The sequence below is a fragment of the Otolemur garnettii genome, unplaced genomic scaffold, assembly GCF_000181295.1.
Source record: "Otolemur garnettii isolate 467f Iridium unplaced genomic scaffold, OtoGar3 scaffold00112, whole genome shotgun sequence".
NCBI classification, from domain to species: Eukaryota; Metazoa; Chordata; class Mammalia; order Primates; family Galagidae; genus Otolemur; species Otolemur garnettii.
Window position 1 is genome coordinate 6,955,762 of NW_003852507.1, and position 14,194 is coordinate 6,969,955.

At 40.0% G+C, this 14,194-nt stretch overlaps 1 protein-coding gene across 1 annotated transcript; it reads right to left on the reverse strand.

The window, feature by feature from the left end:
- Positions 1-85: 85 nt before the first annotated feature.
- Positions 86-14,187, reverse strand: SLFN11 (schlafen family member 11). Its single transcript, XM_003797228.2, has 5 exons — positions 14,134-14,187; positions 4,041-5,125; positions 3,233-3,364; positions 1,200-1,923; positions 86-1,001 (listed from the first exon to the last, which is right to left on the reverse strand). The coding sequence occupies exons 2-5, from the start codon at positions 5,104-5,106 to the stop codon at positions 221-223; spliced, it is 2,703 nt and encodes a 900-aa protein (XP_003797276.1). The 5' UTR covers positions 5,107-5,125; positions 14,134-14,187; the 3' UTR covers positions 86-220.
- Between the last annotated feature and the right edge of the window lie 7 nt (positions 14,188-14,194).

Genomic DNA, 14,194 nt, shown 5'->3' on the forward strand with positions numbered 1-14,194 from the left:
TTTTTGGTCTTCTGGATATATATCTAATAAAGGAATTGCAGGATCAAATGGCAGGTCTATTTTTCGGTTCTCTAAGTGTTCTCCAAATGTCTTTCCAAAAAGGATGAATTAATTTGCATTCCCACTAGCACTTTTCTGATGCAGAATACTCATTCCTTTTCTGAAACTGCAGGAACAAAGGGAACATTCTGTCTTTATCACTTCTTAGACTGAGGTCTTCTCATGAGTTAGAAAGGCTGAGAATATACAAATGTTTGTTTGCTCTGGAAGCCAGACAGAGCAGAAAATTGTTGTAAATGGCTGTCTCAGCTGTTGTGGGGTTGATCCCAAAGACAATATTTCTTTCCAGGCCTGAAAATCGACGGACACTGTCCACCATGTCCTCTGTGAAAATGGATACATCATTAATCTGAGAAAATTTTCTCTTCTTCATTTCTTTCAAGATCTTATCTTTGTATTTATTCACTTCACTTTCTGTGCTGCACAGAATAGCAATATCCTTGGGAGAATAACCATTCCTCAAGAGACGGTGACATTCATTTGCTATGTAGGTCACCATCTGTTCCAAGTTCAAGTTTTTAATCGTTTTGCTGCCTGTCACACCAGGAGCCCATTCAGCTTCATGGAGCATGACCAGATACTCAGGAGGAAGGTTAGGTGGAGGATGTTCTCTGATCTTCTGTATTATTTCTTGTAAGTAGTTGGCTATTTCGTCTGCATTGCGGACCACTTTGGTGAGCTCCTCTCTTGGATACTGCTCTGAAAGAAGGGGGAGGCCACTCTGAGACAAGTGGCTGGTCTGGAAGTAGTCCAGAAAGATCCAGAGGATTCCTGGGCAAGCTTTTTTTCTCTGAGTGATGGCTTTTGCCTTCTTATACCAGTCCCCATTTTCTTTGCGGAAATTCTGAGCTTCATCAATGATGATGTGTTGAATAAGTTTAAATTTAAATATACTTTTTATGAAAGTTTTCCGGGTCACCGCCTTGCAGATCTTCATCTTCCTGCAAAAATTAAAATGACACACTAAGGTTTTCTCTAAAAAGGGAGAGGGAGTGACTTTGTCTTTATTGTGTTCCCCTGAACACAGTCTGCTGCCACAGGTCACTTTATCACTTAACTCTCCTAAGAACAAGATGATGCAGCAAAGAAATAAAACCCAGATTAAATAACACTTAAGAGACATAAGGTCCAGGGCTTACCTGATAGTGTCCCTCAGAGGCTGGTTCTCACAAACGTAGAGAATTTCACGTGGGTCACAGTGAAACACATTCCTAATCTTCTCCGTGATTTTCATGGCCATGATTGTCTTCCCTGAGCCGGGCAAGCCATGGACAAACAATTCTCTGTTCTTGCGCAGGTTTTTAGAGAACAGCTCATACTGTTGGGCTGTGAGCAGATTTAAAACCTCACAGCCAAGCTGGTCACTCAGGAGGGACCTGAAGCTGAGGAGGACGATCACCAGGGCCTGCAGCAAGGCTTCCGCTTGCTGGGTGCCCAGAAAGGAATAGGACCTAGGGTAATCTATCAGAGAGACTTCACCCCCTAAGCTGTCTGTGTTGCTCTCAGCTCTCAGGCGGAGGACCTTGGCCATGACACACAGCTTCCCAGTGTAGCCTCCCAGGTTCACCAGCTTCTGCTTCAAAGTAAAGACTGTGGAGGTGCAGTAGTCCTGCCCCCCTGTCTCCTGTTCCCCGAGAATAGTGTAGAGAATGGGGGGGCTGTTCTGTGCTATCAGCAGAGCATCACAGAGGACTCCCTCCTTCTCTTGCAAGTTCAGGTCGACAGCCCAGCTTCTGGAGAAGATCAAAATTCCCTGGGAGAAAGGACGCATCTGCCTGTGTATTAACTCCTCCAGTCCTTCATGCTCTGAGACCAGCTCCTGCCAGAGGGATTCGGGAGTGTATCTCAAATGATCCGATGGCACTGGGTGTGGTAAAATAGACAAGATTTAAAAAATGTATTTGTATTATTTTGTATGAATCACGTTACATTTAAAGGAGAAAGTAAAACCCCCAAGTAATTGTGAAATTTAGGAGAAGTTCCTTCTGGTGCACCTCTCTTTAGCCCACACCCTATAAGTCTGATGAACTGAATCATGTTGCCCTCTTATGTACCTCTTGGAGAGTCGAGGGTGACAACTACCACGGAATTAATTGAACCTGAAAAAGTGAACACCACGTATGCCTTCAATTACTCTTATACCTGTATCTCTCGTTTATGGGGGAATGTCATTAATCAAAAACCTCTCTGATAAGCCAATTACTACAAAGATCATGTAAGTAGGAAAACTATTTTGGTTGGCTTCTTTGCCTTTTCTGGTTGAGACAATGGGGGCCCGTTCACGGCCTATGGTGAACATACCATGCTCTGTAGGCCTACCCTTTGCTTTTACCCTGTAAACTGATCTTTCTTTCTCAATAAACTTTGTTTTATGTCTGCCTTAAAAAATAAAAAAGACAACTATTTAGTTGAAAATAGGCCTAAGGCCCTACCTATTTACATACTATGACATTTGTATATACTAAGAGTATTTATTCTACTCTTAGATGTCACATTTAATATGCTCAATGTATGAAGTTAACCCAGCCACTTTACTCCTCTAGAAATCTGTGTCTGCTTTTCTAAGTAGGAACTCCTAAACAAAACTTTGCTAATAAAATATTTAGGCAGTGAGGAGATGGATTACCGAACACTGTCCATGGTATTCAATTCATATTTTGTGCTGCATCTGGGACACTGGAGACTCATCCCCTCTAGCCGCTTTAAGAGAAATGACTTCTGGTTTCTTGTATTTTTAAATTCTACCAGGCAACATAATTCCTGAATCTCTGAGGAGCTGACCAGAAGTGGTCAGTTATTCCACAGCAACCCCTCCCTTGCCTCTGCTTGTACTAGATGAGTGATTTCCAGCCCGGCAGAGCATTGGAATAATTTGAGAAGCTTGCTCAAATGCACATGCCCTGTCCCTGGAAACTATATGTTAATAAGTTCTTGGTGAGGACTTGGGCATCTGCATGTTTAACTGCCTCCTGCAGTATTTCTGATATTCAGCCATGTTTGCAACCACTAAGCTAGATGGTCTCTAAGGGGACCCAAAACTCATCCGCAAGAGGCTTGTGGCATTATCACTTTACACACTTGGATTTGCAGAGCGTAATCTTTCAGATTTGTTTTTAACCAAATGTATTAAGTCATCTCCCTTCCTCCTAATGTAAAAACTGGCAGTGAGTACCTGGAAACAAACGTTGTTGGAGATCTGCTTTATGCTCCAGACCTTTCTTAGAATACACTGGTCTGCAAAGTGGAGGTCCGTGGGACAGACTCAGCTGAGATTCGAAAGCCTCGGCCAACTCTGAAATTAACTCTGAAAGAAAGAACATTTTTCCCTGTTTGATTCCACTCCCGGTTCATGTCTGGACTAGGCCACATAAGGCTGTCACTGAGCACAGCAGAATTCAGGCCAGGCAGTCAGACACTTCACCCTTCCTTGACTCTGTCAAGATTCCCAAAGCCCCACCATTAAAAAGCCCTTCTTTTGAATCTTGAATGGTGTTTCCCTACTCAGTATAATGCTTCCTCTTCCATGTTGAAAGCTGGGTTTTTGAGTTGTAGTGAAATTTAAAACAGTCTCTTTTTAAATGTGAATCATCGTGTTTTATCTTAGCACAGGCACCTGCACTAATCCCAACCCCAACAAACACACCCAACTCTGGCTTTTGTCTCCCAGAGTGGATCTATGCTAAACTGAGGCACAAGGTCATTGTCAGTATGAGGCTCTAGAAAATTCCAATAGAGGATTTAAATACAGGAATCCATTTCCAAATTTTCCCTTCACTTCTTTTGTAGGAAATCGCCATTCACAAAATACCTGATTTTGGCTTTTTCTCACCCACTAAAATCTTCCCCTACATGAAAAGCACGGAGGTTTAGAGCAAGTAAATTTCAGCGGGTATGAGGAGCTGAAAGTTACAGAGAATGAAGAACATGGTGATATTGAAGAGGCAGAGAGGACGGGGAGGGAGGATCTTGCTCCTTCTTACCTGGGTCTGTGTCTATCATCATGTCGCCCCATTTCTTGGCTGTCAGGCTACAGATTTTCTTGTTATTCACTATCCATGATTTGGGATCTTCTGAGAATACCGCACAACAGAATGGCTCCACTTTAATCACACAGAGATAACCATACAACTCTTCTCCCTTAAAAACATCTATAATTTTGATGCTGTACTCCACCATTGGCTGGGAAGAGCAGAAGTGGACAAGGGGCAACTTGGAAATTGTTCCTGCTATTATATCTTTCAGAGACTTAAGGTCAACATTTTCTTTTGCACATCCCAGGACTTTCTTACTCTCATCATCCACTCCAATAAAGAGATAGCCTCCTCTAGTGTTTGCAAATGCTGAGATGTACTGTGGAATTAAATTTTTTATATATTTTGGCATGTTTTTTGTACTAAACTGTTTAAACTCTATGCATTGAGACTCAGGAAATGGCAGGATTTCACCATATGTAAGCCTGTTCATTTGAAAAATTCTGTAAGCAGGATTTGATTCAGAGGTATTCTGGTGGTCAATTTGGGGAATTTTACTAGGTGGAGATCCTTCATTATTCAGACGGTATTTTGCATCCTTTTTCTTGGTCATCAGGAAGCCAAATGCCTTTCTTGAATCCATGGCCAGCACACAGGTACCAGATCTACAGTATAGGGAAGAACTCAGACTGCAAATGCGGGGTTTGACAGAAGTGTCTTCAGAGAAAGAGTCGCTGCTCCAAGACTTAACAAAAATGTAGAAATTCCTCCCTTGTGGGTTGTACTCAAAGAAAGCCTGAAAATCTGAAGATTGAATAAGCTCTCTCAAAGCCAGTTCTAAATCTTGTCCCATCTCCACAGGATGCTCATCCTTGTTTTTCATTTCCATCCGAATCACTCCTCCTCCTGAGTTTAATAGCGCACACGCGGCCTGTACAACTCTTGCCTTCTCTTGTTCTCTCTGTGTTTTCTGCAGCTCATTCCTATTTCGTTCTCCAAGAGTCACTTCTCCCACATCGATGACCAAGTCTGAGCATGGTGGTTCCAGCACCAGGGAGCAGTGATTTTTTTTCATGGTGAGCCTATAGAAGAAACTGTTAGAACACATATTTCATTTGGACAAAGAAATTGATTGTTCCACGCATGCAAGTCACTCACTAAAAAATATTTAAGCTGTGTCAAATATGTGCTGGGAGAAGGTAATATAACAGTGAGCAGAACAGGACTAGTTTTTTCACTTTAGGAGCTGACTGGCAGGAAAGGGGGCTAATGAAATTAGCATTCACTATCATGTGTGATATGGGCTATACGAGGGGAGAAACATTAAAGGGATATCGGAACTAATCCGGAGATGATAGTTCAATAAGACTTTCCACAGGAAGTAACATTTAAAGCCAAGATCTGTAGGATACTTTGGTATTGGCCAGGTGAACTCATGGGAGCAGTGGGGTCATCCGAGTGCATGATGATATGAAAATATCTCAGAACAAATTTCCAATGAATATCAATATAAGAGATGAGTAAAAGGAGAAAACATACCAAAGGAGACTGTGGAGTGGGAAGAGTGTTAAAAACCAAAGAGGAAGGAGAAAAAGCAAGGAACTATGGCATTAAAGAAGCCCAAACAAGTTCACCTGCTGAGGTTTTAAGGTATCTAGCACTGCTGAGAGACGCAATAGGTGATGACTGGAAAGTGTTATTAGGTTTAGTAAAACTGAGGTCATTGGTGAGTTTGAAAAATGCTTTCAGACAACTGGGAAGTAGGCGTTAGGGGGGCATTGCACCAGGGGCTGATGTCACTAGAGCCAATGAAGACAACTTGAATTCTGGATGTCGATGAATAGCATTATGTTATTAGCCTAGATATTCCATCTTTATAACTCTGTTTTCTTTTCTTTTTTTTTTTTTGAGACAGAGTCTCACTACATCACCCTTGGTAGAATGCCATGGCATCACAGCTCACAGAAACCTCAAACTCTTGGGCTTAAGTGATTCTCTTGCCTCAACCCCCAAGTAGCTGGGACTACAGGCACCTGCCACAATGCCTGGCTATTTTTTGGTTTCAGTTGTCATTATTGTCCATCTGGCCCAGGCCGGGCTCAAACCCACCAGCTTCAGTATATGTGGCCAGTGCCCTACTCACTGACCTATAGGTGCTGAGCCTATAATTCTGTTTTCTTTCCTATAAAACACAGTGCATCTACCCTAATACAACTGTTATTATGAGGGTTAGTCAAGATAATTCACACCAAGCATTTTATGCTATCTTTGGTTCACAGATATTCAGTCAAGGAAACTATCTAATCTATCTATCTATTTCCCTAATATATATATATATATATCTTTCTCTAAAATATATATAATACACACACACACACACACACACATATATATAGAGAGAGCGAGAGAGCGAGAGAAAGAGTCTCACTTTGTCACTCTCAGTAGAGTGCTGTGGCATCGCAGCTCATAGCAACCTCAAACTCTTGGGCTCATGTGATCCTCTTGCCTCAGCCTCCCAAGTAGCTGGCACTACAGGCACCTGCTACAACACCCAGCTACTTTTAGAGATGAGGTCTAGCTCTGGCTGAGGCTGGTCTCAAACTTGCGAGCTCAAGTGATCCACCCACCTCCGCCTCCCAGAGTGCTAGGATTACAGGCAAGGACACTATATCGTTATCATTTTGCAGTGGGTTGGAGAATGAATGGAAGATATGAAAATAGCATTGCCAAGTCTGTACAACTTGTTCATATGTCAAGCCATGAAAGAGAAAACATTCAGTGATATATAGCTGAAGGAGAACTATTGAAGTTGAAGCATGTTTTTTAAGTTGGGAGAGGCTAGAAAATACTTAACACGTATGAGAAGGATCCAGCAGGGAAGTGAAAATTTTAAGATGTAGAAGGAAGATGAGATGATTGAAATAGTGAAGGCCCAGAAAAGAGAGGTAGGGAAGGAACAGGATCCAGAAGGCAAAAGAAGGTCAGGAGGAGGAGAAAAGCAAATAACTGGCATGGGTGAGGATAGGCTTATTAGTTTTAGGGGAGGAAGCTGAGAGAGGGCCCTTCTGATACCTTCTCTTTTTCCTTTGAGGTGGGAAATAAAGTCATCCCAAGACAGAGGAAATTGGTGCAAAGGCAGAAGGATAAAACATTTTAATAGAGTAGCAAAAGTCTGAAATAGACACTGTAAAGAAGAAGATAATTTTTTCTGTTTCTTTAAAATTTCATATTAATATGAGGGTACAAACCTCTAGTTTACACATGTAACGTTAAAGTCCAAGTTGTAGCTGTGTCCTTCACCCAGGGGGTATGCCATATATCTATGCATTGGGTGGGAACCTACTGAATGCCCCTCCCCTCTTCTTGAGTTTAATTGAGGTTTTTTCTCATATGGGTCTGTGATCATTAATCTCCTAGTTTCAAATTGGCATTGAGTATACGTAATGCTTGTTTTTCCAATCTTGTGATACTTTACTTTGGAGAATGTTCTCCAAATGGAACCAGGTTGTTACAAAGGATGCAAATGTTCTATCTTTTATGACTGAATAGTATTCCATGGTATATATATACATATACCATAGTTTATTAATCCATTCATGTGTTGATGGGCACGTGGTTTTCCACAAGAACAAGATAGATTTTTGATGTGAGAAACAAAAGACTTACACAGCATAAAAAATTAATACAGTAGATAAAATGTGTAAACCATACCTTCATGTGTAAACAGATAAATTTACAAAGCATGATGATGAGCAAAAAATCCAAATGTGAAGTGATGTTACCAATGTGACAGAACAGAAGGTAACCTGCCCATGATAGCAAGAATTTCGTACCCACCCGCAGTTAAAAATCTCTCTGTGGGAGACTAAGAATTCAGGTAGGAGTTTCTGAAGCCCCAGTGGAGCCCAAGACCTAGGAAGGTCATTTCAAGAATGAAGACCAACCCCCAGTTGGCTGATCTGCCCTGCAAAGCTTACTTCTGGGTTCAAGCCTGAAAAATGGCCCAGTCTCTCAAGGGGCATTGCTATAGCACAATTTGGTCTTGAGCCTGCAACCAAAACCATCTGCTATGGTGTCTGGTTGGAATCACACACTCTAGGGCCTTGACAGACAAGCTCATGTCCACTCATAGTGGCCATGGCAGAGACATAAAAGTTGTCCTGTGGCAGTGCTCCAGCCTTCCTCAGCTGAAGTTCCAGTTCAGAGCTACTCTCACAAGAATGCAGAGGGAGACTCACCCATATCTTTCAGCCCACAAGTCTGAGCCTCCTTGATGGGCTCACCAATGCACATTCCACAGCAGATTATGAGGAGACCTAGTCTCAGCTCTAGTCCTTTATGTTGCAGCAGAGGAACATATGTGCAGGGAACCCCCCCCCCACACATGTGCAGGGACCTGCAAGGTGAAGATCCCTTTCTGAGTGAATGACATGGGTACACCAGCCTCCTTTCCAGCATTTTCACATCCTGAAGGAGTCCAACTATGGATTGAACTATGGCACAAAATTAACTCTAGCCCCTCTTGCTGCAGTTAGGGACCTATCCTGCCTGTGCAGAGATCTGCTGGGAGGCATGCCTTCTTGGCCATCAGGACATCTTCTAGATGTAGATCCTTGGTCAACATTCCCACACAGCCCCAGAACCCTCCTTCGATCTTTCCTGGTCCATCTGGAAAAGAAAGCCACATCAACCTCAGAGTCTTCCTGAACCTCATGCAAACCTGGGCTTAGAATGTCCTCTTGTGCTGAGATGGCTACAGTACCACTAGGCTCCAGACACACAATGGTTGGCTTAGAATCCTTCTCTGAAGCAAAATCAACACAAACAAAAACAGACTTGAAGGAGTAAAATAAAACCTAATCCCTCAATGCACAGACTGGTACCAATATATTTTCTCAGCACTTGCATGAGCATCAAGAACATTCAGAGATCTAAGACCTCACCAAACGACAAAACAAGATACCAGAGACCAACCCTAAAGCTATAAATATGTGGAATTTCTAAGACAGTTCAAAATAGCTGCTAAAAAAAGAGAAACAAACTTCAATAAAAACAGAAAATCAACTCAGAAATTATCAGAGAAATTTAACACAGGTTGAAATAATTTTAAAAAATCAAATAAATTCAGGAGGTGAAAAATATGATGAATGAAAAATGCAATAAGGAACATTAACAGCAGAAATGATTAAACAAAAGAAAGAATTAGCGAGCTGGAATACAGACTATTCAAAAACACACAGTAAGAGGAGAAAACAAAAAAGAATATAAAGAAATGAGCAAGATTATGGGAACCATGACTCAAAATTAGAAGAGAAAATATTTGGGTTATCAGAATTAAAGAAGGAACTAAGAAAGACAAAGGGGTAGAAATCTTATTCATAAAAATAATATTAGGAAGCTTTCCAAACCTGGAGAAAGATATAAATATACATGTATATGAAGGTCAAAGTTGACCAATCAGATTCAACCCAAAGAATAAAACCCCAAGACATATTATAAGCAAACTCACAAAGGTAAAACACAAAGAGAGGGTCCTGAAGCCAGTGATAAAAAAAGAAGCCAATAACATATCAGGGATGTTGTGACCTGCTTCCCAGCCCATTTCCCTCCTCCCCTCCCCTCCACCCAGAGTTGATTCAGGAATAAGGCAAGGCCCAGGGTGGCCGAAAACGTGTTTCCCAGGCATGTTCCCAGGCTCCTTCCCCCTAGGGTTGCCAAGAACATGCTTCAGAACAAGGAAGAAAAGTCCCAAGTTTCACAAAACCCCCAAGTTCTCAGTAAGTGAACAATGGTAAAATACTCATCGAGACTTGATTAATTACTGTTGTATAACCATAACCACTGTGATATGAAATGTATCCATTGTCAACCAAAGCTGTATTAAGCATTGTTGCATTACTGTAATCATTGCTGTATCTATGACTACCCAAGCTGTAACCCCCCCTTAACCAGACATGTTTTGCTTCTGTAATATGCTTGCACAAAACCTATAAAAGGCAACCCACCCCCCTACTTGGCTGCTGACTGCTCTCAAAGTGGCAGCCCCTGCAGCAGGTAAAATAAATTACCAATTAATTACATCTAAGTGGGGGTCTGACTATCTTTTCAGGTCACAGGGGGTACCACAGGGAGAGTAGACTTCCTGGCAGTAGACTTCTCAGCAGAAGTTGAAAGAAGGAAAAGAGTTGTCAACCCAAAACTCTGTACCCATCAAAGTTATCCTTCAAAAGAAAAAGACTTTACTGGACAACTAAGACTGAGGTAATTTATTGCTACCAAAAGAGATCTTCAACCCAAATGAAAAGGACACTATTGTGTTTGTTATACTAATACTGTAATTCTGGTGTTTAAATCACTTACATCTTTTGTAAGAAGTCTAAAAAACAAAACTATTAAAAATGATTATAACTAGCATTAATAAAATGGAGACTCTACCTCTTTTATGTTTACATGGATGGAGCTGGAAAATATTTTTCTTAGTAAAGTATCTCAGGAATGGAAAAAAAAATATCCACTCAGTACTATTGTGAAACCAATTTACAATCACTCACACAGGCATGTGAAAAATGAAACACAACTATAGCCTAAGGATGAAGGAGGGAAAGGGAGGGCGAGGGGAAGGGAGGGCGAGGGGAAGGGAGGGGGGTGGAATGATAGATGGAGGGTTGGTAGGGGGACCACACCTATGGAACATATTGCAAGTACAAGTTGGATCTATCAGGTGTAGAGCATAAATGTCTTAATCCTGTAATTGGGTAAAAGCGGTGAAGGCTATGTTGCTTCGTAGAATGTAAGCATTCCAATTTGTACAAATAATCAACATATTGAGTCCTATGATGGCATAAATGTATTTATGTACGAATGACTTAATAAAAACATGATTATAACTACAAAAGTTAAGAGATACGTAATATAAAAATGTAAATAATGATATCAAAAATTCAAAATGTGGGAGGAAAAATTAAAAATATTAAAAAATGTGAGGAGAAGGGAGTTAATGTGTACAAAGTTTTATTTTTAATTTATTTCTTTTTCTTTTTGTGCTTAAAGTTAAGTTGGTATCAGTTTTAAACACTTGTTATATCTACAGGGTTTTTTTGTACTTCTTATGGTAACTACAAACCAAAAATATATACTAGATATAATAAACATTAAAAAGCAAGGAATTAAAACATACTACCAGAGAAAAACACTAAAACCACAAAGTAAGACAGCAAGAAAGGAAGACAGGAGTTACACAACAACTAGAAAACAAGCAAGAAAATGGCAATAGTAAGCCTTTCCCCACTAATAATGACAATGGCTATAAATGAACCAAGCTCTCCAATTAAAAGACATAGAGGGGTGGCTCCTGTGGCTCAAGAAGTAGGGTGCCAGCCCCATATACGGGGGGTGGCTGGTTTGAACCTGGCCCCGGCAAAAAAAAAAAAAAAAAGACGTTCTAGCCAACTTAAATGTTTTTGCTTGGTCCCTGTAGCTCAGCAGCTAGAGCACCAGCCACGTACACCAGAGGTGGTGGTTTCGAATCCAGCCTGGGCCTGCTAAACAATGACAACTACAACAAAAAAATAGCTGGGTATTGTGGTGGGCACCTGTAGTCCCAGCTACTTGGGAAGGTGAGGCAAGAGAATCGCTTAAGCCCAAGAGTTTGAGGTTGCTGTGAGCTGTGACACCATGGCACTCTACCCAGGGTGACAGCTTGAGACTCTGTCTCAAAAAACAAAAAAAAAAAAAAGGAAAAAGACATAGAGTGGCTGAATGAATTAAAACTAGACCTCACTATATTCTGCCTGCAAGAAACTCATTTATAAGGACACATATAGATTGAAAGTGAAGGGATGGAAAAGATTCCATCCAAAAGGAAACCAAAAAAGAACAGGAACAAAGTCTAGTATTTGATAGAATAATAGGGAAATTATAGTAAACAATTTATTGTGTGTTTCAAAATAGCTAGAAGAGATGAATTGCAATGGATATCCAAATTATCCACATTTGATGATTATACATGGTATACATGTATTAAAACATCACATGCACCCCCCAAAATATGTACACTACAAATACATATCAATAAAAAATACAAAAAAAGCAAATTTGTGGAAGTTATATATAATAGCAACAGATAAAAATTTAAAGAAACAAACTATAATAAATATTATTTATGAATATATATGTAGTAAAAGGATAAAAATATAGTGAATAAGGATGCACTCTGGTTTCCTAACAGAGGTTACCAATAAGGGTGGAAAGGAGTGAGACTGGAGAATTAAGAAGTTTTTTTGTTTTTTTTTATTGAATAGTAACTATGTACATTAATGCACTTCTGGGGTGCAGTGTGGGGTTTTCACACACAATCTGAAATACTTCGAATTAAGAAGTTTTATATGACAATTAATGACATGGTGGGTGTGGGGGAAGGGGAGAGCAGGGAGAGAAAGAAGGAGGGAGGGGTGGGGGAAAGGAAAAGCAGAGAGAGGGAAGGAGGGCAGGGGTGGGGTCTTGGTGTGACACACCTTTGGGGGGCAAGACACGATTGTAAGAGGGAATTTACCTAACAAATGCAATCAGTGTAACCTGGTTTCTTGTACCCTCAATGAATCCCCAACAATAAAAAAAAAAAAAGAATTTTTCATATATGTAATACTAAAGTTTTGGTGTGGGGAAAAAAAAAAGACCTGTGCCAAATATGGCAAAATCACAAGCCTGTTAAATGTCAGGGTAGGTGAGATATGCATTTTTCTTATTATATTCTTTTTACATTTCAGGAATTTTGAATTATTACAGAATTTTTAAAAACAAACCTCCCCCAAATTAAAAGGATCATGAGAAAAAGGTGGAATTTCATCATGTTAAGTCATTGAAATCTGGATTACGAATGCTAGGATACTAGGACCTGGGACAGAGAGTGAGGGCGGCAGGCATCTAATGGAAGGGAACAGAGTAAAAAGGTCAATGGATTTTAGGACTGAATAAGGGAAATGACAAAGTAAACTATGTAAACTTTGAAATACAAAATTATGAATAGATGATCAAAATTAAGAGCTATCTTAAAAGATTAATACAATGGTCAAATACATCATTATTGGGCATCAGTTGAAAATTTACCGAAACCAGTAGACTTTAGAACACTCAATCAATTCACAAGTTAATTTGAAGTCATTAGGGATACATAAAAACTGCAGAAGTGGAGTATCACAGCTTAATTTTCCTTTCCTACAAAAATCCATTTTATCCTAAAGGCTTAAAATTGCAGTTCTCACTTGATGTAGATGCTAGTAACTCTGGACTGATAAGGTGGATACTGACATGTGACAGAAGGAGCAAGAATACTGAGCAGGATATTTAGAAGAATTTTGTTAGATTAAAAACAAAAGCTGACACATCTATCATCTTGCCTTTTGCATAATATAGATCCTAGCATAGAAATTAATACTTCTCACAATTTTCTTCTGCACTCCAAGATCATTGAAATTTCCTTGTCAAATTATTTGTAAAATATTCCTTTTGATGTACGAGTAATTCAAAGTTAAATATTTTCTCTTTGCCCCCACACTTTAATTTTAAAGAAGTAAATACCCATAATTTTTCATTGGTAACCCTATTTATAATGACAACCACACCCACCTGTTTAGATTCTATTGCGAAAAGGCTCAGGGAACTTTATTTCTACCTCTTTCCTTAGATTTATTTATTTACTTACTTATTTTTTATTTTGAGACATAGTCTAAAGCTGTTGCCCTGGGTAGAGTGCTGTGGCGTCACAGCTCACAGCAACTTCCAATTCTTGGGGTTAAGTGATTCTCTTGGCTTAGCCTCCCAAGGACCTGGGACTACAGGCACCCACCACAATGCCCAGCTATTTTTGTTATTGCTGTTCTTGCAATTGTCATTGTTGTTTTTAGCTGGCCTAGGCTGGATTTGAATGGACCAGTCTCAGTGTATGTAGCCAGCACTGCCCCCTTCCTTAAATTTAAAGGAAATTATGATCAATGCCACTTGCAGACTCTTTATAAAGCCATTTTTCATATAAATTTCAAATCACAAATAAAATTGAACTAAGTCAATGAGAAACTGAGAATTAAAAAAAAATCAGGACACTCACCAAAGAACTTTCAAAACAAAAACCACTGATTCTGTTGGATTTACCGGATAATTTTCTCAAA